The 26,477-nt window shown below is 46.5% G+C and overlaps 1 protein-coding gene across 1 annotated transcript in view; it reads left to right on the top strand.

Moving 5' to 3' along the window:
• The window catches only part of LOC115121887 (GRB2-associated-binding protein 1-like), an 85,544-nt gene that overhangs the window by 40,997 nt on the left and 18,070 nt on the right, over positions 1-26,477 (top strand). The window contains exons 2-5 of the mRNA XM_065003324.1: positions 8,761-8,840; positions 22,392-22,520; positions 22,803-22,968; positions 25,873-26,089. Coding sequence (XP_064859396.1) covers positions 8,761-8,840; positions 22,392-22,520; positions 22,803-22,968; positions 25,873-26,089 — 592 coding nt within the window. The remainder of the gene's footprint in view (positions 1-8,760; positions 8,841-22,391; positions 22,521-22,802; positions 22,969-25,872; positions 26,090-26,477) is intronic.

Below are 26,477 nucleotides of genomic sequence, written 5' to 3'. Positions count from 1 at the left end.
TGATCATCTGTTAGTAGGGTCATGAACTTTGCATGACGACGTATGACAACAGGTTGGATCGGACTCAACAGGTTGTCAGCAGACCTTTTGGGCCAGACATAAGGAGAACTAAGGTCCTGACTCCATTTGGCCACAGCCTGGCAAGGGGCGGACGGCGAGGGTGTTTTCTGTCCTGCCTCACCGTTGTACGACTGGCCTAGCTCTTAGGCCCCTCTCCTCTCGGTGGAAACAGCCTGTCGTAGCTGAGTGGGGAATAGGAGGTGGTGGGTGGAGGGGAGGTGGCCTGTTATTTTCAGTCCATTGTGTCTACTTCCTGTGGGCCAGTGGTTATTGGAGCAGGGTGTTAGGCTTGACGGAGGAAAGGAACCAGACTTGGTCGGCTCAACGCTGGCTGGCTGGCAAGCAGCTTGGATGACTAGCTACCACGCTCCTGTCTTCACTTCCCTATACCCGTCTCCACTCCGAATCGGCACCACCAGGTAAAACTTTGATTTTGTTGGCATACTAGTGGTAGCCATGTTTTCCTCTGGTTGCTATGCAGTTTTTTAAAACTTGTTGATGGGGAAATGATGTTCGAACCACCCATGTCTGGCGGGTAACACCTACCCTCACTCGGCGCCTATGGTGCCTCTTTCTTTCAAGTCGGACGTTGTAGATCCGTCTGTCCGCAGCTTGTTTGTTTATCTGTTGCGTGTGGACTGTTTGACGCCGCTGCTAAAAACCCAGTAACGCGGGAGACAGGAAGTGGGCGGTGGAAGTGTGCCATCCGCCCTCACTCTTATGTAAGGTGAAGCCTCCTCCATGGCGGCCGTTGCAGGCGACGTGTATCATTTGAAGACTAGGAGAGGAAGCTGGGCAGTACCTGTGGTAATAACACTCTCAATAAGAGCCTTTCTGTCTGGTAGAATTGGGATAAACAGTAGACTTTTCTCAAGAGAGCTAAATCTCATTTAGGTTCACTTGCATGTCCATGTCAATGGGGGTATTGAGTTTGTAACCTGCTCTATACAGTATATTATCTAACCTGTGTAATCAGTGTGTGAATCCTTTCCGCTCCGTATTGCATTGAGACAACCAAATGCCACATTTGTGAAGTTGTGGGGGCCCAAGGGGACATTGATTGGATGCATGGACAGACAGGACATCCCCAGTTCCCCCTCACACTCAGGACAGGGCCCCTCTCCTGAAGGATTCCCTCCTCCCATGGGTCCAAGCCCAACAGAGAGGGGGGAAATCTATAGTTAGCCCTGACCAATGGACCCCCTGCCGCGTGACAATGGAGGCAAAACAGGAAGTCTTTTTGCCCTGTGTGTGTGTGTGTGTGTGTGTGTCGGGAACAGATGACCAGGAAGAAAAAAAAAGAAAAGATGAGAAAATGCCAACAAAGTGGAAACTTCCAGCAGCAAGGGATGGTTTTTCCTTGTGTTTGTCTCTCTCCTCTCTCGCTCTCGTGTTTTTCTCTTCTAAAAGACCCTGTTTCCTGGTAAACATTGAGAGGGGGGGGGGATATTTGGTTTGGCGTTCGAGGAATGGATTAGTACCTACTGTTCAGTCGGTGGTTGTGTTTGTGTGTTCAGTCGCTGTGTGAGAGCTGTTACTTAACCACGCTCTCTCAGCCATGAACGATGGGAAATCAACCAACACGTTAATGTTTAAGCCCACTCACTCATAGTTAATGCTTTACCCGCCTTAGGCCTCTGCAGCCTAACCTGGGCTGACTGGAGCTGTACATACTGGGGGATGTGGTGGGGAGGGAGGATTTCTCCACTCTGGCAACCATCAACCCTGTCTGTCGCTGGGGGTTTCGGGTTGCAGGTGGTGGAGAAAACAGAACCAGTTGAAGAGGGAGATGAAAACGGTACTCGGTTTCTAAAACCAGGCCATTCCCACGGGAACACTGTTACTGTTCAGTGCTATTGATCTCCCACCCTCCATTGATCTCTCTCACCCCCCCCTCTCATTCTCTCTCCCCCCTCTTTCTTTCTCTGCCTTTCCTAATGAATGATTGTGGCCTGACCCCTGACTGAGAGCTCCCCTTGTCTCTGCCTTAAGAGTCAGTAACAGTCAGTCACACAGTACTAACCTAACCTAGCCGTCCCAGCAGCAGTAGTACGGCGTTGGGTGACAGTATGACAGAGGGACAGCAGCAGAGATGGGACATTGGGAAAGTAGGATCTGGTGGACAGGGGAACTGCCTCTAACTGGGCCTCTTTGGATAACACCTCCCAGCTGACCAACACTCCCACAGACCGGTAAGAACTAAAGCACCTCAGTTATCTCAACTGGGAAGAAGCAGAATGTGTTGTTCCAGTACTGCACACTTGTGGTCCCAAGACTACAGGAAAGCCTTTGAAGAAGTGTGTGTACTGTTTGACTGGATAGCAGGACTATCCAACATGGATTTGTGTTCTTTGGACTGTCAGTGTAGAGGGCGGTTGGGGGATTTGAGGTCTGACGGTGACGGCGTCTCGCTGGGTGTGAATTTCACAGCTGCACATCAAAGAGCGGGACTGTGGGACGGCGGAGAGGGAGGGAGGCTTGTTTTGTTCATCATGGTAGATCAATACAGTGATCACATCCAGCCAGCTAGTGCAGCTCAGGGTCTGATGCATACGGCTACAGCACCATACTGGAAGGCTATGTAGATGGGATGCTCTCTATGCATCCTCACTTAGGATATATCCTCTCAACAGGACATGGAATTGTAAGGTGAGGATGTTTCTCTTGCTGTTTGTTGGTGTAGGGCTTTTTGGCAGAATACTGTACCTTGGCTGTTGGGTCACTTCATTGTTAGCGTCATATGAAAACAAGATGAGAGAAGTGGAGCTCCTGTTTTCAGATTTTATTATTATTTATTCTGCTCTCGCAACGTTGCAGAACTCCTCATTAGTCAGTCTTAGTCTCAGCGACGCAAACGTTTTATGAACTCTGCGTCTGGGGTTTTTGGGGTCGCCATATTCCCCCCGTTTGTCTCCTCCGTTGTTATTGCGGCCTCATGTGTATGAAGACTTATGCTGATTCCATGCCTTTTTCTGTTGCTGTTAGCAGTGCTCTGCATAAACTGTAGGCTATTTTTACAGCTGGCCTTTCCCTTACAGAGAGGAGGAGAGAGAGGATCGTCCTTATGTTACACGGCAGATGTAGGTCCCTGCCAGTGTTTTTCTAGGGGGAGGAAAGTGTTTAAGGTCACAGTATATGATGATGACATTAGGTGGACTGGCCACTGTTTTTCCTTTTGATGTTGGCCCTTATTCAGAAGAGCCCATCCAGAGTCAAATCTTGTCTCCTGGCTATTTGTACATCTCTGTTGTGTTACTGACTAGTGTAGGAAGAAATGGAGCACAGAGAGAGGAGGTGGATGTGATCTTAGTTATGTAGTCCTATTCCACAGCAGGATGAGCTCTCTCTCCCTCCCTCACCACTGAGAGAGAAAATAAACGTATTTCTGGTTGTTTATCAAAGTTTGCTTTCTAACTCATTGATCTTGCTTGGTAGTATTACCCCTCTGGTGTTAGCCTCCACCTGGCATGGTTGTTGTTGTTTACAAGGTCGCTGTAATAGAAGGTCACGGGTGCTCCTCAGCCCATTCCTCCTCCTCCACCTGGCATGGTTGTTGTTGTTTACAAGGTCGCTGTAATAGAAGGTCACGGGTGCTCCTCAGCCCATTCCTCCTCCTCCACCTGGCATGGTTGTTGTTGTTTACAAGGTCGCTGTAATAGAAGGTCACGGGTGCTCCTCAGCCCATTCCTCCTCCTCCACCTGGCATGGTTGTTGTTGTTTACAAGGTCGCTGTAATAGAAGGTCACGGGTGCTCCTCAGCCCATTCCTCCTCCTCCACCTGGCATGGTTGTTTACAAGGCCGCTGTAATAGAAGGTCACGGGTGCTCCTCAGCCCATTCCTCCTCCTATCTTTCCTTACCAGTTTGACTTCATTTTTCTCTCTCCTTTTTCCCTCTTTTTTTCCCCCTCTCTTTTGCTTAAACACACACAGGAATTGAGGGGGATTCTCCATGATTCATATTAGCCAAGGGCTGTGTAATGGACGTGTGTGGCCTCCTCAGCCCTGTGTCTCCATCAAGCCTGCTGCTGGCTCACATATCAGTGCAGGTGCTGGGGATAGGAACTAGGGACTGACTCTCTGTAGACTGGTTGTGTTAGGGCTATGGGGCAGTCAATATATGGTCCTATGTTGGTTTTCCTGGAGACAGTGTTACTTAATGACCTCAGGCTGGATGTGGTAGTCAAATACGATTTTCTTTTCTCCTGCTTGTGATGTGGGAGAGTAGTTTTTTTTTATTGGAAGCAAAATGAGTTTGAACTGAAGTTTTATAACTGACCTAATGTCAAGTTAATCACGATGGGTTGGCCGAATATATTTATTTTCCCTGTTTCATGGTAATGCCTCAAATTAGCCAGTTAAACAGAGCAATTTATGCAGTGATGGAAAGAAAGTGAGAAGGTATAAAAAGCAAGCACCTTAGTCAGTATGCACAGAGCTGCAGTCTAGACTGTCATGCGTGACCTCTCCCTGGGTGCTCGGCAACGTCACTCGCTGTGTGCCTTTTTTATTTTATTTTTAGAGGGCCACTCTTATTCTATTTGGACAAAAATCCTCTTGTATGTGTTCTAAATGAGCACGTAGACTTTGTGCCCATAGAATATTCTGTTAAAGGCAGGCAAAGCCTTGGTATCAACCACTCTCTTACCCAGCCCCCTGTTTCAATCCATTATCAACTAAGTGTGTGTTTGGTGTTAAATATGAACTCTTTGTTCAGTTCATGCTAGTCCATTTCATACCAGTCAGTCGGCACTAGTGGACTTGAGAGGACCACAGTCCTTTCATACCAGTCAGTCGACACTGGTGGACTTGAGAGGACCACAGTCCTTTCATACCAGTCAGTCGACACTAGTGGACTTGAGAGGACCACAGTCCTTTCATACCAGTCAGTCGACACTAGTGGACTTGAGAGGACCACAGTCCGCCCCAGTAACTCTCCTCAGTAAGAGCTTTGGTGACGTAACGTTACTAGAGTGCCTCTGATGATTGGCTATGAAATGACCCGCTGTAAACAAGCACAACAGAGCAGTGTTTTTATTAATGAACATTCAGGATAATGTGTATCCAAGTCTTTACTGTGTTGTAATGTCAACAAATTGCACATCCTGCTTTCACTGGACATCTTCATTGTTTTCTAAAACAATCAGAAATAAACAGCGCAATGAGGAAGTGTCAATTTTCAGTTGGCAACGGAGCTGATAAAGAGGTGACGCTCTAGCAGGGGCTGTGTGTGTGTGTGTGGGCGCTACTGTGAGTGTGAGCGAGTGACCTGAACAGTGAGGAGGGAGAGACGAGCAACCAACCAATCAGACGTGTTCTATAGTAGACTAATAGTATAGCGTGAGTCCTACACAGTTACAAACAACTCCATTTAGAATATAAACGTAGCAGCCTACGGTTGTACTTGGTCATTGTAGCCTAACCTTCTCTCCTTTTCATTTATAATTCCAATATTTCCTCATTTTTGCCCCACATGGAGGCTCTGACTGTACCCTATTGCCACTTTGACTTATGATTGGCCAACAACAAGCTACGCTCACCACTCTCATGAAAAGCAAAGAGCTGCAGCATAAATAAGTCTCACGGTCTCTCTCTTTGTCATGGGAAACATATGTTTACATTGCCAAAGTAAGTGAAATAGGTAATAAACAGTAAGAAATTAACAAACATTACTCAAGTTTCAAATGTCATTATGGGGATATACAGTTGTAACAATGTGCAAATACACTGAACAAAAATATAAACAACATGTAAAGTGTTGGTCTCATGTTACTTGACTGAAATAAAAGACAAGATAATACATCCACCAAACACCAAGCTCTGGTGGACATTCCTGCAGTCAGCTCTGGTGGACATTCCTGCAGTCAGCTCTGGTGGACATTCCTGCAGTCAGCTCTGGTGGACATTCCTGCAGTCAGCTCTGGTGGACATTCCTGCAGTCAGCTCTGGTGGACATTCCTGCAGTCAGCTCTGGTGGACATTCCTGCAGTCAGCTCTGGTGGACATTCCTGCAGTCAGCTCTGGTGGACATTCCTGCAGTCAGCTCTGGTGGACATTCCTGCAGTCAGCTCTGGTGGACATTCCTGCAGTCAGCTCTGGTGGACATTCCTGCAGTCAGCTCTGGTGGACATTCCTGCAGTCAGCTCTGGTGGACATTCCTGCAGTCATCATGCCAATTGCACGCTCCCTCAACTTGGGACATCTGTGGCATTGCGTTGTGTGACACAACTGCACATTTTAGTGGCCTTTTATTGTCCCCAGCAGAAGGTGCACCTGTGTTATGATCATGCTGTTTAATCAGCTTCTTGATATGCCACACCTGTCATGTGGATGGATAATCTTGGCAAATGAGAAATGCTCACTAACAGTGATGTAAACAAATATTTTAGAGAAATAAGCTCTTTGTGCACATTAAACATTTCTGAGATCTTTTATTTCAGCTCATGAAACATGGGACCAGCACTTTACATGTTGGGTTTATATTTTTGTTCAGTGTAAGAGGGGGCTGTGCTCTGTTAATGGGGAGTGTTTGGCGACCAGGCCCGGGAGGAAACTGACCACGCAGACCGTGCCGTCTCCAACCTCTTTTATTGACCGTGCAGGAACAGGACCATAAACTGCACAGGAAGGAAGACTTCGCTGGCTCAGGATTCAGGAGATTGGTTGAAGTCTGAAGATGTGACACTGTCTGGAAAAATAATAAAATCCTGCTTCTTTGTCTGCAAGGAATGTGGCTGTCTTACTGAGAAGCAAAAGTCTTTGTCTTTCAGTTTAGGTCTTTTAGTCACTGGTAGTGCTGAGATGTTGTTTTGTGGTTGTGATGAGGCCTGTGAAGGTTAGAATTTTTTTTTTTTTGGGGGGCGTTGCATAGGCAAACCAAATTCTTCTTGTTTGCTGCAACATCTTGCTTGTTTCAGCAAGGAGCAACAAAGTTATATAATGTTTTAGAGGTCATGTTTCGGTGGAAATGGCCTGAACCGCATGAATGCCCGGCCGTCCCCTCTTCAGTCAGTTGTTCGCTACGCGATTATACAGTAATTGTGGCAACCCGATCAACCAAGCCCAGGATGAAACTAACCGAGCACAGGAAGTAAGACTTAGCTCGCCCAGGATTCAGGAAGTAGGATAATGTCTCAAGAAGTGACACTGAGCATGTTTACATGCACATTAATATTTTGATATCAAACTGATTATGGAATTCGTCACGTAAACACATTTATCTGCTTGTCTTAATTGGGTTAAGGTCCTAAACAATGTAACACCTAGTTCTGAGCAATCTTTTGAATTATTGGGATATGTAAACAGCTTTTTCGGCGTTCCAGCTGTCTATTTGTTCTGTGTATGTGCCAGCACCGGTAGCGCAAACCTCATATGAAGTGTGTTCGGAAGAACTGAACGGATTCACACTTGGTCAATTTCAGCCAATTTTTGCCAACTCTGCATGTGCCAGCACATTGATGGCTTAATTTGTTGTGCGGTGTGAGCACTCCATTTTGAGATGTGGCTTGAGTTCGGTTCGCTTGAATTACGAGGTCCGGTTCCCTTTTTTGGGGGGAAATGTGAACAGAGCTCCCCAGGTTCGTGATTATTCCCACACCACAGCGACACTGTTTACTCTACCATAACCTCTCACTTTGGTACCACAACAAAGACAACGTGTGGGTTTGCAGAAAAATGCCAACAAGTTTTCAGTTCAAGATTATTTGTTGGCCATATGTGATCTATAGTATAGGCTTAGAGCTTCATAAGCTGTTTATTGATTTGAGGGGTTTGAATAGTGTGAGAGGACAACATATTTGGTGTAAGTCATAACAGGGTACAAAATCTATCTCTAGTTGTCACATACAAACGTTATGTCTGAACTGGAAATCCGAATATTCTTTGCCAAAATAAAATGGTCACTGTAGTAGAATGTTTATTTTTTTGTAGATTTTTATATATTTACTCAAGTCCCATGAGGTAGCCTGATGTCCATAACAGGATTATTAGGGATATTTTTCTGCTTGCAAAGCATGAAACCTGTCTTACTGAAAAGGGAAGGGGATGCACAACTGAATGCGTTCAACCGAAATGTCTAACGCGTCTAACTCAACCCTTCTGAATCGCCCGGGAGCAGTTGATGTTGGGGGTTAACTGCTTTGCTCAAGAGCAGAGCGGCAGATTCCTACCAGCGATATTTTGGTTACTGGCCGGAAGCAAGGTTTTTGTCTTTTAGTTACTGTTAGTGCTGAGGGTAATTTTGAAAATGTTGTGGTTCTGATAAGTTGTTGTGCGTGTGAAACGATGACCATATCCTCGTTCTCAAAGAGGAGGAAAAGAGTGCCAATATTAGAGGAAGACTCATGACTGCTGAAGTCCGTTATCCATCAATGTCAGTGAAATAAAACATGATCAACTTTTTGAGTGGAATGGGAACGTTTGTGTGTTTTGCTTTTCAGAGATGCTCTTGGGTAATCGTTTCACTATCTTTCCAAATATATGTGTGTATTGGGGTGCATTTTTTTTTAACACACACACTCCACCCCTGCCTGTCTGGCCCTCCCCCTCTGATTTAGTGGTGGGTTGGTGGCTAGTGGCTGCTGCTTTCTGCTGTGTGTTGCTGGCAGTTAAGGAGGTCTGGGACCACCTGATTACACTACACAGGAAGTCAGAGGGAGAGGTCACACTGCAGCCCTGCGCAACACACTGCACATCTCCATAAAGAGAGCAGACAACAACACTCTCTCAATTTAACCAGACGCTCAAGGAGACTCTTCAAAACCCTGCACGCAGCACTCGTAAGGTACAGTAAAGGGAACGCTCGGTCTCCTGTGTGTTTGTTTGGACAGTGTGTCAGCCAGGGGAGGTAATATCAAATACCTAGAGATTGTGTGTGTGTGTGTGTGTGTGTGTGTGCGTGCAAGGGGATTAAAGCTGCCAAGAGGGTTGCTGGGAGAGGCCAGGTGAGATGACTGAAACTCACCTGCGGAGTGTGTGTGTGTGTGTGTGTGTTAGTGGAGCAGCATGGGCTGAAACTCTCATCTGTGGTGGAAGGCGTTTGGGGTGGAAGAACGGGGTCACAGAGGGGTCGAGGTGTTTTGCGGTCTCCTTTTTGGCTTGATCTCTCTCAACGTAACAGGAGCTTCTGTTCTGCTCCTGCTGTCTCGTTGACTTTGGGCGACATGTGAGAGGCTGGCGTAAGGAGGACCAGGCAGCCATACACTATCTTTACTGAACAAATGGATCCAGATGTTTGTTCTATTCAGTTGTTGGAGGGAGTACTATTAAATCCACTCATGCTTGTTGAGGTGTTAGCTCAGTATTTTATTACTGATTGAAAACCAATGGCTTTACAATAGCTGTGAACTGAAACACTTGCCACCTTTTTGTTTAACTATTTTTCCTATGTCCGTTTATGACAAACAGTACCAGTGTATGTCCGTTTATGACAAACAGTACCAGTGTATGTCCGTTTATGACACGAACTGTACCAGTGTATGTCCGTTTATGACACAAACTGTACCAGTGTATGTCCGTTTATGACACAAACTGTACCAGTGTATGTCCGTTTATGACACAAACTGTACCAGTGTATGTCCGTTTATGACACAAACTGTACCAGTGTATGTCCGTTTATGACAGGAACTGTACCAGTGGTTTAGCTGGGTTTTGAATTCCCCTAACTACTGTGCCAGGTTGGACAGAGCCAGATGCTGACAGTGCTATCACAGAGACTATTTTCTCTCTGTTCGGTCTCTCTCCCGCTCACTCGCGGGAAAACTGCCATTGCTCCTCCAGCTCCCAGCCCTCATTTCCTGCCCCTGCGTGGCTCTTTCCCTCTTTCCTTCTCTCTTATTCTCTGGCTCTGTGTGTGTGTCTGCAGGGGCGGCTGGCCCGCACCCTGTACCTCTGTCTCTCTTCTCTCTCCCTGGGTTCCTGTCTGGCCAGGGAGGATTGTTAGGACACATACCGACTCCCACTGATTAGAACAGAAACAAGGGAGGCCTTTTCTCACTTCAGAGGAACCTTGAATAAACTCACATTGTGGCAGTTTGGTGGTTTGTCAATGGCCTTTCGACACACTGACAGTTACCTTCTCTGGTAGAAAACTGTGATAACACTGTTGAATGTATCAGCACCAGTATCATCACTCTGTTTTGTTTCCCCAAACCTCTAGAGGTGCCATACTCATGTCTTTGTGTGCACAATTTGCCTTTTAAAAGCAGATCCAGGACCTGTTATGTTGTTGCTAGTGATTTAAAGTGACAGTTGCTGGCAGGCAAAGCTGATCCCAGGTCACATGTTGATGGCAGTGAATAACAGAAGGGACTGACCACCAGTCTCCAGGCAGCTGGACCTCAGGCCGGCCTGCCTGCAGATGGAAGTCCCCCTTCCCTCCAGCGGAGGAGGGGGATGACGCCTGGACAGACACTCAGCCAAAGGGCATACACACTGCTCGAGCGTCAACTGGCCTTCGCTGACCGCCATATTATCTCTTGTGGCCTATGAGGATGTAAAAATAGCTGTTTAGCAGCAAGAATCTTAGACATGCCCAGAAAACAAAGACTGATTTATGCAAGCTGCTGGGCTAAGTATAGAGAGGCTTTTGTGCCCCCAACCTCCCTCTCTCTCCAGACCTCGTCACCAAGGCCGCGAGCGCCAAAACCTCTGACGCTCTCTAATACTCTACTTTAAGAACTGGCATTGTTTGGGACTGCCTTGGGGTCCTTGCTGATTGGCTTTGCGTACCACAACGGTGTACGCGATTGCATTTGTTTATAAGCCCTGACGTTGGACTGCGGCGTCATTCAGAATGTGTGGTTGGTTTCAGGACATTTTTCAGTAGGCAGAGAGCTATTTCACAATTTAAAATAATAATAAATACATGTTTATCCTTATCTGGTGGTGGGGGTTGATTCTCACTAGTGCTTTCACGTCTAGTTCTTCTAATACCATTTCCAGCAGGTCTGTGTTTTTATTGGCTTCTCCCAAGTCATTACTGGAAAGCTTGACTTGTATACCTGTTACAACACTGAGCTTTTAAAGAGGACAGCATTATGATGAATGCCAGAGCCAATAGTATTGCAACTGAATGCGTCTCGCATCTGTCATGAACAGGAAAGGTTCCAGAATGGCTCCTCCCACTATCTTTCCCTTTTCCCAGCACTGTTGCACAAACACAGTCCTGTGGCCTGCCTGCATGAGCAGATCTACAAGAAAAACAACAAATGCTCCACTACCCGGAATGCCCCATAGAATCTAGGCTACATATGCTCTGAAACGCACTTGATTAGAACACATGCTTGCTGGGAAAACAAGATCTCAATGAGGGTTATTCTGTTGAAATGACCTGCGTTTGCACGGCACCGTCTTTGTTTGTGGGACCTTTCAAAGCACAGTTCATGCGTTCACAGTCTGGAAAAGCAAAGCGTAATCAAAGGCAAACCAACCAACGCGTGAGAGATGACTGCAACATATCGCTGTGTGGTTTCTAATAAGAAGGGCCAATGACAAGTGTACACCGTGGACGTGGTCTGTGGGTTTTCCTCATCTTGTTCTATCCTGGTGCTCGAGCGGAACTTGACTTGAGAATAAACAGACCTGTTTGTTCAAGGTAGAGGGAGCAATATGGGGAGCGGGAGGGAGAGAGGAACAAGTTGGTAGTTTGGTTTACAGGCAGAGCTGAGTGGAGGTTGTTGTCGTCGAATGGGGGGTGGCAGCTGAACGCTTGGTTCTCGGGTTACCGCACCTGACTCGTCAACAAGCTCCCTGCTCCTTTCTCCCTGGCTGCAGCAAGTCTCCACTCAATTCACCACAACACATGAACAGAGGCTGCTACTGTTAGTCAGGGCTAGATATGTAGTCGAAGTTAGAAGTTTACATTGGAGTCATTAAAACTCATTTTTTAACCACTCCACAAATGTATTGTTAACAAGCTATAGTTTTGGCAAGTTAGTTAGGACATCTACTTTGTGCATGACACAAGTAATTAGATTATTTCACTTATAATTCACAATTACAGTGGGTAATCGGCTAATAACTTCGATTTTTTTTTTGTTGTGAACCTCCAAGTCTGGTTCATACTTGGAAGCAATTTCCAAACACCTGAAGGTACCATGTTCATCTGTACAAACAATAGTACGCAAGTATAAACACCATGGGACCACGTAGCTGTCAAACCGCTCAGGAAGGAGACGTGTTCTGTCTCCTAGAGATGAACGTACTTTGGTGCGAAAAGTGCAAATCAATCCCAGAACAATAACATTTACATTTACATTTAAGTCATTTCAATAACAAAGGACCTTGTGAAGATGCTGCAGGAATCGGGTAATAAAGTATCTATATCCACAGTAAAAACGAGTCCTACATCGACATAACCTGAAAGGCTGCTCAGCAAGGAAGAAGCCTCTGCTCCAAAACCGCCATTAAAAAAAAGACTATGGTTTGCAACTGCACATGGTTACAAAGATCGTACTTTTTGGAGAAATTCCCTCTGGTCTCATGAAACAAAAATAGAACTGTTTGGCCATAATGACCATTGTTATGTTTGGAGGAAAAAGGGGGAGGCTTGCAAGCCGAAGAACACCATCCAAACCGTGAAGAACTGGAGTGGCAGCATCATGTTGTGTGGGTGCTTTGCTGCAGAAGGGACTGGTGCACTTCACAAAATAGATGGCTTCAATATATCCACATAATTTTCCTGACTCATGATGCAACATCTCAAGACATCAGTCAGGAAGTTAAAGCTTGGTCGCAAATGGGTCTTCCAAATGGACAATGACCCCAAGCATACTTCCAAAGTTGTTGCAAAATGGCTTAAGGACCACAAATTCAAGCTATTGGAGTGGCCATCACAAAGCCCTGACTTCAATACTATAGAAAACTTGTGGGCATTACTGAAAAAACGTGTGCAAGCAAGGAGGACTACAAACCTACACCAGCTCTGTCAGGAGGAATGGGCCAAAATGCTTGTGGAAGGCTACCCGACACGTTTGACCCAAGTTAAACAATTTAAAGGCAATGCTACCAAATTCTAATTAAGTGTATGTAAACTTCTCACCCACTGGGAATGTGATGAAAGAAATAAAAGCTGAAATAAATCATTCTCTCAACTATTATTCTGACATTTTACATTCTTAATAAAGTGGTGATCCTAACTGACCTAAAACAGGGACTTTTTACTAGGATTAAATGTCAGGAATTGTGAAAAACTGAGTTTAAATGTATTTGGCTAAGGTGTAAAACTTCTGACTTCAACTGTACCTCTCTGGGTTGGGTCTCTGCCTGGTCTTTTCCCCTTGGATGACTGACTGCTCATTGTTTCTTTATGGCTTAGGTTAGGCTATGTAGTCCATATGAGAGGGTTTGGTCGTACGTCACCTCCAAGTGACCTAGTCTGGAAGAAAAGCAGTCACTGGCCGGCCTGAAAATATGTAACCCCGTTTTTTTGTTAGTGTCACCAAGCCATCTTGTTATTTTGTTATGGCATCATCGATACCCTGACCTTCTCCACTCCTTTCCTCTCCCTCTCTCCTCCATGCTCAGTCCTGCCTCCTCTCTGGTTCTGTCCTGTCTCTCTAGGGTTCTTTCCCCCTCTCTCCTCTGTTTCTCTCTCTCTCTGGGCTTGGAGAGAAGCTGTTTTCAGAGGAACAAACGGAGAGGCTGTTCCCAGCCGGGGATGAGTCAGTGCAGCTGGAGCTGCAGGTCACTCCCCCGGCGCCCTCTCCTCCCTCTTTCTCCATCCCACCTCCCGCCAAGATTGCTTTTGCTGGGCCCAGCGCTAAATGCTAACACACCCAAAGCCACTGAGGGAGCTATGCTAGGCTTATACTGCTAACAACCACACCAGAGTCACTGAGGGAGCTAGGCTATTATAATGCTAAAAACATGTGCAAAGTGAGTTGTGCCAATGCTATGCTACAAATGCGTAATCGCTGTTAGCCCCATGCTTTTGCTAATACCAAACACAGAAAGTGTAGGAGTGTAGGAGAGAGACCGTAAAAACGTAACTTTAAATGGATGGAGAAGCTAACATATGCTCTTGTTTTGAACCAGAGAAATGGATAGAGAGGGAGAGAACACTGGACCAGAGGGGTAATGGTTGACTCTCCACTACGACACTTGCTTAACCCATTAGCTTGGCCGCTCAAACATAATAGCCTCAGAGCTAACCTCAGGGCGTGTGCCTTTAGACCTCATGCAGTTTCCACCTCCCAGAGTATTGTCTAGGCAGAGGCAGTATGACCTATTCTGGCCCCTGGAGCACTGGGAAGTGGGAAGGAAGGGAATCCCAATCCATCTGGTAATGACTAGATGGGGAAATGAGGAAAGTGGCTTTTGATGTGGTTGAGGTTGGTTAGGGTTTACCATAGTGTCAATAGTGAGTGACATCACTCCCCTGCAGAAACGGAGTCTCGGCCACTACGATGCATTTAATTGATGTACTTTGAAAGGTGAGGCAACGTTTTCAGTGGTCAATTGCCTTTGTAAATTGCAACCTTATTTCCTTAAAACAGTAATTATCTACCTTTTACGAGACTTGTATGTACAGTAAGTCGCTCTGTATGAGGGTCTGCTAAATGACAAAAACATTTAAAAGAATGTAAACTTGGCCTTGATTTTTGTTTTCATATTGTACCAACCCACATGCTTTCACTTGTCACTAGGCAGCATAGGCCTGCAGTGTTAAATATAATGGAGCAGGAGGTGAGAGGTGGTTGTTGTCAGCGAAGGTGACTATCTGACTGTGTTGTAGCTAGGCAGACTGCTGCAGCTGACACACTGTAACCCTGTGTTGGTGGCAGTGCCAGCAGCACGAGGGGTGGTGGCCTGGGACTCTGCCCTGACATGTTTGACACACACTGAACACAAGCCAGCGTGCCTGGCTTAGTCTTTCCTCTCAAAGGTAGCAGCTGTGTGTGTTTATATATGTAGTTGGGACAGCTGGGCTCTGGTCACAAATTCCAACACAAACAGCCCCAGTAACCTCTGTAATCAGTTATGTAACCCAGTGGGTTATGATTCGTCTCGTGGTGTTACGTTGGTTCGCTACACTTACCAAGACCGATTAAACCCTTCAAGTTAATTTCCTGGTTTACTGTAGTGCATATCCGATTCCAGTGCCAAGTTTGTTTTCGGTCTTCTTTGTGTGTATCTCCTGTTCTTGGCTCATGCCTGGGTGAGTCCGTTGATTACGAGGCCAATCTGTGGTACTCCTTGTTGAGCTGCTGACATCGTAACACACCCCCTGAACCATTCACCACCCCACCTGGCTCAATGTGGGAATATCTGTTCAATGTGCAGGTAGGCCCTTTATGAAGAAGCAACCAAGCTAAAGTTGGCTGTAACAGCTATATAATAGACAGCTAATTTCCCCCCGCAAGACTAGCACCATGGCTAAATCCCTGACATGTCCAACCAAACACTGTCAGTTTCCACTATTAGGACCAACCCAAGAGCTTATGGTTAGCAGTGGCTATGTGGCTCCTGTTGTTGCTCCAAACGGACTGGACTCCGCTGTTCCAGCCCATTGGTCCAGCAGGGCACACGCTGTGCCACATTAGCCCTCGTTGGCACACGAGCCAGGGCCCATTTCACACTTACAAATGACTTCAGCGTCACCTTTCGCCTGCTAGTCAGTCGCTGGCGCTGGTATCCTAGGAACAACACCGTCCTATATGTTCTCTCTTTTGCTCCAAATGCTACTGTGGCAGGCATCCCAAAAAGCCCAAGGCCTGCCTTGCTTAAAGTTGAACTATTTGTTTGAAACAATAAAGCCTCCACCTGCCTCTGTTTTGTTAAGGAATGGACCTAAAGAAATAGAACAAGTCTCATTCATAGACCGACCAGCCATGATATCAAAATGATAGTTTTAACCATGTTTCGAGGCTTGTTTGTTTACATTTACTTAGTTAACAAACATTGGAGTAAAACAAGCTGATATTCTGGGTGCTGATGGGTTATGACAGTTGAACTAAGTTAATGGGTATATATCATTAATTTATAAGACCAAAAATGATTGTAGTGCAATTAAGGATTCTAGCTTTAACTCTCAAACCATCAGATATGTCAAGTATATGGATGTGCTTAAGTGTGCCATTTATCTACCCTGGAGGACCATCCGTAGCCATCTGTGCTCTTAAAGGCTCTTCAGGTGCATTAGCAACCTTTTAATTGCAATAGAATTATCCCTCATAAGTGCAGGAAGAAGCTACTATGTAGTTAGCAATGATAAAGAATATATTGAATATTATGTTGCTGGGCCCATATTCACATAGTTTCTCAAAGTAGGAACGCTGATCGAGGATCCAGGTCTGGCCTGTCTATGTAATTATATTCATTAAGATCTATCTAAAAGGTGAAACTGATCCTAGATCAGCAGCAGTCCTACTCCAAGGTGCTGCCGTCTCACGGTTGTTAAACACCAGCCAGCTCCTCCAGCTCTCTGGCCTGTCTATGTAATCATATTCATTAAGATCTATCTAAAAGGTGAAACTGATCCTAGATCGGCAGCAGTCCTACTCCAAGGTGCTGCCGTCTCACGGTTGTTAAACACCAGCCAGCTCCTCCAGCTGTCTGGCCTCATTTATAGCTACAGTACCGGAGCTTGTCATTAATCACTGTCCTCAATGGCGGCATAATGTCCCATTCTTCTTCTCTCTTCCCCTTCCAGAACATTCTTTGATTAGGATTAGAGCCCGGTGGTACTCCCCAACCAGCTGGTGCGCTTATCCTTCTGGAATGTTCACTTTCACTATTACATCATCATTTGGTTGTTTATTATGAGAGGTGCCACAGTTAGACTATGTAATAGATGTTTGTATGTTAGAACAGTCGAGGGCGGTTGCACAGAGATTAAGCCCACGCCTGGACTACTTTAAATAGCTTTCAAAGAAGATTCTCCATTATAAACACTAAGTACAGGAGTGGTTTTAATCTGTATCTGGGTGGATCACTATTATAAACCAGACGCTAGGCTACATCATGCTGTATGATGGGTTGATGTTTGGTTTTAATCTGTATCTGTGTGGATCACTATTATAAACCAGACGCTAGGCTACATCATGCTGTATGATGGGTTGGTGTTTGGTTTTAATCTGTATCTGTGTGGATCACTATTATAAACCAGACGCTAGGCTACATCATGCTGTATGATGGGTTGGTGTTTGGTTTTAATCTGTATCTGTGTGGATCACTATTATAAACCAGACTCTAGGCTACATCATGCTGTATGATGGGTTGGTGTTTGGTTTTAATCGGGGTCCGTGTGGATCACTATTATAAACCAGACGCTAGGCTACATCATGCTGTATGATGGGTTGGTGTTTGGTTTTAATCTGTATCTGTGTGGATCACTATTATAAACCAGACGCTAGGCTACATCATGCTGTATGATGGGTTGGTGTTTGGTTTTAATCTGTATCTGTGTGGATCACTATTATAAACCAGACGCTAGGCTACATCATGCTGTATGATGGGTTGGTGTTTGGTTTTAATCTGTATCTGTGTGGATCACTATTATAAACCAGACGCTAGGCTACATCATGCTGTATGATGGGTTGGTGTTTGGTTTTAATCTGTATCTGTGTGGATCACTATTATAAACCAGACGCTAGGCTACATCATGCTGTATGATGGGTTGGTGTTTGGTTTTAATCTGTATCTGTGTGGATCACTATTATAAACCAGACGCTAGGCTACATCATGCTGTATGATGGGTTGGTATTGTTGCCAACTTCCCAGTATGTCAGTGTTGGTACAGTAATCAAATCAATTGATTACTGGTCACGTACACAATTTAGCTGATGTAGCAGATGCAGAGAATGGTTTACTAGCTCCTAACAATGCAGTAAATTGTAAACTATCTTTTTTTTTTAACACTGGAAATCTATAAATATCAGCAGAAATCCAATTATCAGCCAAATAGCACTGCGTGAATTTACACAATATCTACTACATATGTACAGCAGTAGATATGTCAAGACTCCAGTATGTAAATACATATGAATGGGCAGACGATTAGGTAGTTGGGAATCTCTAAAACTCTGGGCCCCTTTTGGCCCCTATCTATCAGGCAGAAGGTTCAAGCCCTGGAGCTCCAGATATTCCAGGGGGCAGCTTGATAAAGTCAAGCCCAACAAAGGCCACTGCTCTCTGGATAGGAGGGCAGGACCAAGGCCATAGCCAGGAATGTGGCGGTTGAGAGCCCCGTGCCCCACCCACTGTTACCCCCTTCCCTAACGTCTGTCCCTGTCACTCTGATTCACCCACCACACCCCATAACCAGTCTTCAATGGAGGAGAAACCCCCAATGTGGTAAAGTGCTTCAAGTATATTGTATTAGCTTTCTCGCTCCCTCTTTCCTTCATTCTCACTCACTCTTGTCTTCCTCCTTTACCTCTCTCTCTTCTCTCTATACTGTTCATCCATCTCCCTCTCGGACACTCCATCTCTCCCCCTTCTCCTCTCTGTCTTTGTCTCTGGGTCAGTGGGGCCCTGATGGCAACAGTGTGACTCCACTCGGATGGCATTCCCCCATCCAGCCCTCCCGGTTGTCCCCTCAATGGTGTCTCTGTCTGGCTGGAGCGGGCACATGGGTCTCTTCCTGCATCACACCCTATCAGAGGGCAGGGGAGGGCGCTTGGAGAGAGGGAGGAGGGGGGGACAGCTGCTGCACCAGGGGCTCCTCCTGTCTCGTCCCACCCAGTCCCACTCCACTCCCCCGGACAGTGAGGAGTCAACACACACTTGGTTACTACTTGGATTGTTTGGTTGGTTGGTATGTAAGGACTGATTTGTGATCAGTTGAGATCTACTCTATCGTCTTGGGCCTTGTGAAGTAGATCAACCTGGATTAGCTGTGTTCTGTGACCAGTGACGACTGCTCTCAGATCAGTTTGGGGACTATTGGATTATTGACTGTTCTGTGCCTCATTGACTACAATGGAGGAGAGGACAGTAACAGGGGTTCAGCACTGAGTCCTCATTGCCCCTGCTGGCCTTTTCAGGATCGATAGCACAAGGTAGGTCTGTGCTGGCCTGGTTCCAAATCTGTTTGTGCTGTCTTGCCATCTCTTATGGTAATTGTCACAAGGGCCATAAGAGTTGGCAAGATGACACAAACTGATCTGGAACCAGGCTAGGTCTGTGGACAGTTACTGTCTAACAGTGCTGCTATTCAGCTACTGTGTGCATCACTCACTGTCATGTGTGGTTGTTGTGAAGAGCTTTTCGGCCTGTTTTCCACTGACAATAGAAAGTATGTGTCAGCGAGATGCCATTGGCTGTCTGGCTGGAGACACCAATGGCATTTCTGGTTGCGTGCAGTTTCACTGGATAGGAACCTGGCAGGGGTTTACAGGGACCAATTCAGCTAAGTTTTAACTAGAGTCGAGGTGTGATGAATGGAATGGCCACATGGGGTGTGTGGGTCGGTGGAGAAAGAGCTTTTGAGAGTGATTCTCATTGCGCATGTTCTCACACAGCTCTCCATCCCTGACTGTTTTCCTCGCACCACTACACACTGTCTACTATCATGCTAATATGGGAAAAGCACCCATGAATCAAGTAGGCTTGCAAAACTCACTCCGTATTGAAGCTGCAATGAAACACCACTCAAACAAGGCTTCTTCAACAAGCTCTTAACCAGCACCTTTGAAACTAGTCAGACCAGCTGGTACTATGGACCGCAGCAGAGTGGCAGGTAGCCTAGTGGCTAAGAGCGTTGGGCTCGTAACTGAAAGGTCTCTGGTTCGAATCCCCAAGCCAACTAGGTGAAAGATCTGTCGACGTGCCTTTGAGCAAGGCACTTAACCATAATTGCTCCTGTAAGTTGCTCTGGATAAGAGCATCTGACAAATGTCCCCATGTCTGTTTTAAACCAGGGTTGTTTTCATTAGGCACCAAACGGTAGAAAAAGTACTGAAACGGGAAGGGACTACTACCTGAGCTTGTCCAATAAGAAATGCTTAGCAAAAATGAACACGACCCAGGCCTGGCCTAACCTCTCGCTCTTTCTCTCCCGCCCCAGTGTAACCTCACCCCATGGCCCTGTCTGTGTCCCCACAGGGTAACCTGAGCCCAGAGTGCTTTGTCATGTACGAGAGGGGTCGCCCTTCTTTTGTCTGACCGCAACAGAGCAGCACATCAACAACATGCTAATGTGTGCTGCTTGGGTTAGGTTAGGCTGCTGTTCATGCTGCACAGGACCAGTTCTACACAGAGTTTATTGCTCTGTGTATTGATATCTAGAGGCTGTTTTTGGTTGTTCATGTTTTATGGTTGAATAAACAGTGATTATTAAATGTTGATATTTTAGGGCGGAGTAATACTGTGTGGGAGCAGGGCGGGGTCAAGCAGACCTCTTGAACCCTGCGTCGGCATGTTTACTTCATGACTGTAAGGAGTGTTTAGGGTTTTTTGCAGGGTTGTGCCATGAATGTAGGTCTATTAGAATTTCGAAGTGTGTGTGAACGTGCATTTCTCTGTGTTTGCGTTTCTGCCGTGCACGGCTGCATACGTGTGTGTGTGCGCGTGTGCCCGCTCGCCCGCCCATGTAAAGTTCCTCCTTCAGCCAGCCTATTTATTTCTCCAGGGTCGACTCTCCTGTTGACAGAGTAGGACAGCAGGACGATGCTCTTCCCACCCGGAGTTCTCTCTCCTCTCCTCCTGGCTGTTCGTCCCTACTCAGAGCTTGGCCCGCTAACAAAGGGAACTCTGTGGATGGAAAAAGAATTGAAGGGAGGGTGAAAGAAAACACACAGCATTGTTAATCTGGTTAAAATCTTAACCCGAAAAAACAACAACAAAGCTTTTAGTTTGCATTCTTCACAGGCCATTGCTGGCTGTGCTTGGGTGAGGCCAGGGCTCTGATCTCCAAGGGGAGTTGTTTTTCTACTGGTTTGGTTTCCCTTCCTTGTTTGAAATTCCATGAATAGCATTTGTTTTCTGTTATGTCATCTTTTGTATCCAATTTCACTGTTCAATATTCAATACCTCTATCAAGTGTCCATTAATAGGCAGAGACTATTTCGCTCAACAATATTGCTCAACCTGAAGCGGAGTGATTAAGCACAATTAAAGCTGCAATCTGGGAATGAATCCTTCCAAAAAACTCAAGCTTAGCATAAGTGACTCAGCGAATCAGAGTTGGTGGCTCATAGCAATTAGCCACAGTTTGTTTTCATCATGTGCTTTTTAGCCCCTCTTATCCTTGAGTTAGCTTCTCCTAGTTCAGGGAGCAGGTTTCATTGAACAAGTTAACCACCTTTATAAGTTTAAGCTACACAGTTTAGGTGACAAGACATCTAGATGGGCCGGGCCTCATTTGTAAAAAATAAGCATTAGTCAGCAGACTCCTGTTTAGGCATCTCACTTGGTTCTGTCTCGTTCCCTCCTCTGCCTGACTTTCGGATGGTAGTGCCTGACGGTCATTGACACCCGGGATTTATTCTTAGTGCCTTTGTGCAACTAAAACTAAACCACTCCACAGTGTCAACCCTATCCATCCCACAGTCTTAAGTCTGCCATAGAAATAGAATGGGTTTCTATTTGGATAATTTTTCTATGCTATATCCCATTGTCTGGGTCTTGTGCCCTGTGTTTACACCCTATCTGCCTTGGAAGCTCTGTGGTTGTGTACCAAATGGAACCCTATTCCCTATAGGCCCTGGTTAAAAGTTTGGCACTATATAGGGAATAAGGTGCCATTTCGGATGGAACCTGTGTCTCATAGACAAATCCTATTGTAAAATCCTAATTGCCTGTGGTCCTTTTTAGAGTGGTTGGTTGTGCTCTTCCGCAGTCGGGCTACTAGACCTAACCAGACCAAACTATGTCTGTCTGTGGTGACTGTTGGCTCTGGGTGTTCCAGACACACAGTTCTGGCATGTCTGTCCTAGTGGGGCTCAGAGGAGAGAGATGGAGAAGCTGTAGAGGGATGGATTGGGATATAAGGAGAGGGGGAGAGTGGGTGAATTTTGAACACAGGCCTGTCCTTGTGTGGCTTACAGGACCAGAGGAAAGAGCGATAGATGGAGAGGGAGGGATAGCTAGAGGGAGACTTAGAAAGAAGCACACGAGAGGCCAGGGTGGAAAAACAAAGCCGCTGTCCTTTGGTCAGCCAGGAATGGAGCCGTATGAGCGAACACAGTGACCTTTCTCTCTCGGTCCGTCTCTCTCTGTCCCTCTTTCTCTCTCTCGCTCTTCTCTAGTCCCCTGAGCCACTCTAGGACAAGGCCATGCCCAAAAATGTGGGTTGTTGTGAAGTCTTCATGTGGGTTGTTGTGGAATTTTTAAGTAAGGGATGATATGTGAACAGATCATCAACATTAAAATGTCTCCCGTCTCTCTGCAGGCATGGAAGAAGCGGTGGTTTGTTCTCCGCAGCGGCCGTCTCTCGGGCGACCCAGACGTGCTGGAGTACTACAAGAATGATCACGCCAAGAAGCCCATCCGCGTGATCGACCTCAACCTGTGTGAACAGGTGAAACGCTACTTATGCTACGGCTGATTAGGGCCCAGAGTTTGTTAATCTGGACCCTAGTTATGTAATACCTTTTGTCAGGTCATGTGATCAGGGAAAACTAATGGTCCTAGTAATGCTACAGTACCACTAGCTAATACTGCTAAAAGGCAGTTATAACAGTAATGACATTGACTGTGGCTACAACGGATATTGTTACCCCTATTGTTTGTTATGCTACGTGCTAATGCTAAGCCCTACTGTTATGTGGTTGGTAATGGTACAGCTACATGCCCCCCACAGGTGGACGCAGGGCTCACGTTCAACAAGAAGGACCTGGAGCACAGCTTCATCTTCGACATCAAGACCATCGACCGCGTCTTCTACCTGGTGGCCGACACGGAGGACGACATGAACAAGTGGGTCCGCTACATCTGTGACATCTGCGGCTTCAACCCCACGGACGACGGTAATGATGCTACACACATCCCTGCGCAGGCACGCACACACGAGAGGAACTCTGAGATGTGTCTATACAGAGAGAAAGGCAGAAATGCAACAGAACAGTGATATGCATGAGGAAACGGTAGTCTTTCCCCACACATATTATTCTCACATAATGATTATATCCTGGTGTAGTGTAGGTTTGGACACTGTGTGCCAAGCGGCCTTTGTTTCCAGCACAGGCTTAATGAGGCCTAATGAGCCGTGTCTTCAGGTGGGTTCACGTTACCACATGTTTCCCTGTACTGTATAATTAAAGCATTGTGCCGCCCCCCTAAGCTGAGCCCCACTGCCACTTTCTCTCCTTCTCTACCTTTATTGTTCCCCCTTTCTCAGTTGCTCATTTGTTTTCTCTCGCGGTCTTTCTGTCACTCATTTGTTCTTCCTCTCATTTGTTCTCTCACATTCGTTACTACGTTTGCACGCGTGCGCTTACTCAGGGAAAAGCGAGTGAGTGGGGCCCACCAAACCGGAATTGTGGTTTATCTAGAGTTCCCCTTTCTACGTCCATTCCCACCGTCATCAGTGGGGGCCACATACAGGTGCCTCCGGACCTGAACTTCCCTCTCAGCTGACATGGGAGGTACTGTCGAGTTCAGGGCCTAAAATTATTTTTATATTGAAAAATCTACCAGCCACTCAAAACGGATGAGCATGCTTTGTAATGTTTCTAAAACAATACATTTATTACTAGTAAGAAGTAATGTGGTAAATTTAATTACATTTTTAACAAAACTATCACAGATGAAACCGATGTTAACCTGTCCCTTTAAGAGCGGGGGTTACCGTGGAAACGCAAATCCAGTCATGTTTGTGCCTGTGAGATTGAGTCTGACTAGTAAGAGAGTGTCTTGTCCTCTCTAGCTGTTGAAACCCAAACATAGAAAAACAACCTTGTGAACAAAACAATGTAAATGGCCAAAAAACACAAGGACAAAGTCTCGCATCAGTAGACTGACATTTTTCTGTAAATGAGACTTTATGCCTGTGCGTAGCGCTTCTAAAAATGAATATTTCACTCTTCAGGTGTGCACAGCCTCCAGCCCAGGCAGTGTTGCAGAAGAGGTGGTATAGGCTTATATATGATTTGTAGTTCTTTCACTTTGTGCGATTCATTTACTAGCTAGGAAACAAAACCAATGCCAAAATCTACCTGCATTTTGCAGCTGGTGCGTGTTAATTTTAGGCCGTGGTTGAGTTGCAGAAATGTACCCTATAATCTAAACTCACTATTGTAATGCATGTGGGTTTAATCAGAATGTTAGAGGCCCTAGTTGAGGAGAAATGACCTGGACTATGATATCAGCAGTACCCACTACATCTATGACAACGGGGCGACCATGTATCCAACAAGGTCAGCTTCACTCCTTCCTCAGTGTTGTGGCTGTATCCTACCCTCCCTGCTCTAGTGTAACTTCAACCACAACGTATCTATGGGGCCATTTTGGAATGTTGAGTTTATTATAGTTTCAAGCAGCAAGTTTGTCTTAATACCCATGCAGACTTCTGTGGTCGAGCGGTGTGGCTCTCATATTGCCTTGGCTACTGCTCTCTGTGCCTCGCGAAGTCTCGCTCGCTGATCATACAGCACAAACAAAGAGGGGACAGTTCAGCCCACTCCCGCGCCCAGGCGAAGGTGCACCGTGGCTGGGGAAATGTCAGCGAGTGGAGGGGGCTGGAGCAGCGGGGCTGGAGCAGCGGGGCTGGAGCCCAGCGGTGTGGGAGGGGGAGATTAAGGAGGAAAGGGATTTTCCTGCTGCCTGGGTGAATCAGCACATAAAACAGACAAACAAGGGGATGGAGAGAGTGAATGATGGTGTATAAAGCAGTATAGTAGTGAGAGTAGGAGGGGAGAGAACTGAAGAGGGGAATGGGGAGAAGAGACCGGAGAGATGAAGGGATGCTATGTATAGGGAGTGATTGAGGGCGAGAAGGAGAGTGTACAGGATAAAGCAGGAGAATAGTGACTGATTGGTGCGCGATTGAGCGAGAGGGTGTACAAGAGAAAACAGTGGAGGAGAGGAAGAGCGGGATGGGACGAGAGGGAGAGAGTAAAGATTCAGAGAGCAGCTGTCATCTCAGGGTGCGCATCCTTGAGCTTGAGCACTTAGGGAGCCACTCAAAGACGGTGTGCGTACACTGAGAAGTGTAGGTGGGGAGTAATGCAGGCAGAGAGAATACATTATGAATAGAGCCCAACCAAGCACAGTCGTCTCCACACAGACCTTGAGGAAATGCTGTCTGACCATGTTTGGGATTCAAAAGGCAAAACATAGATTTGGATAAGAATATAGCTGAGTATTAATGGTGTGAATAACATTGGCAGATACAACAGCTGTAGGAAGGAAGGAAGCATTTGGGTTTATTTTCCTCAGTAGATCCCATCAAACTGTAATGTTCATGTAATGGTACATTTTCATTTAATGGTTGTACTTCTCATGGGTAATCATTGATTGTGAAGACTTGACAGTCTAGTGAAAGTCGGTGTTTGCGTGGTTCACATACGCGTGTGTGTTTGTGTGTGTGTGAGAGAGTGCGCATGCATGCCTGTGTACGTACAATGTGTCCTTCAAGTCTGACTCATCACCTGTTTTGTACTGCTGTATCTTGCGGTATCTCAGTCATGTGTTCGGTATACTATTCCCACTACTCTGTAGTGCTTTTATAGAACATTATACTGTTTTCTGTACACAAACAAGTCAGAAATCTAACCATACAAACACCTATAATATCACAACAGAACATGTACGTTTCGGAAATAACTGTTGTGCATGGCAGCATTCTCAACATTGTCCTAACTCCGGTGTACAATGTACATATGTTCTGACTGTCTCCCCTCTTCTCCCTCCCTCCCCTTTTTTCCCCACAGAAGCGGCAAAGGCTGCCCACCAGGCGGCCAGCGGTGGCTCTGTGGTGGACACGCCCCCTCACCCTGGCCTGGGGGGTCCTCCGGCCATGCTGACCAACGTGCCTCCTCCCTACCAGCCGGTCAGCGTGCGCCACCTGGACTCTGAGTCCAGCCTGGACGAACCCCAGGACTACCTGTGGCTGGTCAACTGTGAGAGCAAGAAGCCAGAGCCCAACAGGTGGGTGTGGGGTCCATGATGTGACAGGGCAGCGCTGCCATCAGTACAGAGTGGAGAGGTGTTGTGACATTTCCCTCTGTGTTTCTCTGACATCTCATCTCCATCTGTCTCCAGTTAGAATGTACTTTAGGTTTGTCACTCTCGTTTGTATTTTTTATATGAAGTATGGTGTCTTTAGCCTCACCCCGCACTGCTCCCCCCGCCCTCTTGCTCGACCCCTCCCCCGCCCTCTTGCTCGACCCCTCCCCCGCCCTCTCTCGCTCTCCTCCCCGCCCGCCCGCCCTCTCTCGCTCTCCTCCCCCGCCCGCCCGCCCTCTCTCGCTCTCCTCCCCGCCCGCCCGCCCTCTCTCGCTCTCCTCCCCCGCCCGCCCGCCCTCTCTCGCTCTCC

This window comes from Oncorhynchus nerka, linkage group LG18 (genome assembly GCF_034236695.1).
Source record: "Oncorhynchus nerka isolate Pitt River linkage group LG18, Oner_Uvic_2.0, whole genome shotgun sequence".
NCBI classification, from domain to species: domain Eukaryota; kingdom Metazoa; phylum Chordata; class Actinopteri; order Salmoniformes; family Salmonidae; genus Oncorhynchus; species Oncorhynchus nerka.
Note: the sequence above shows the minus strand (reverse complement) of the source record. Positions and strands in the feature narration are given on the sequence as shown.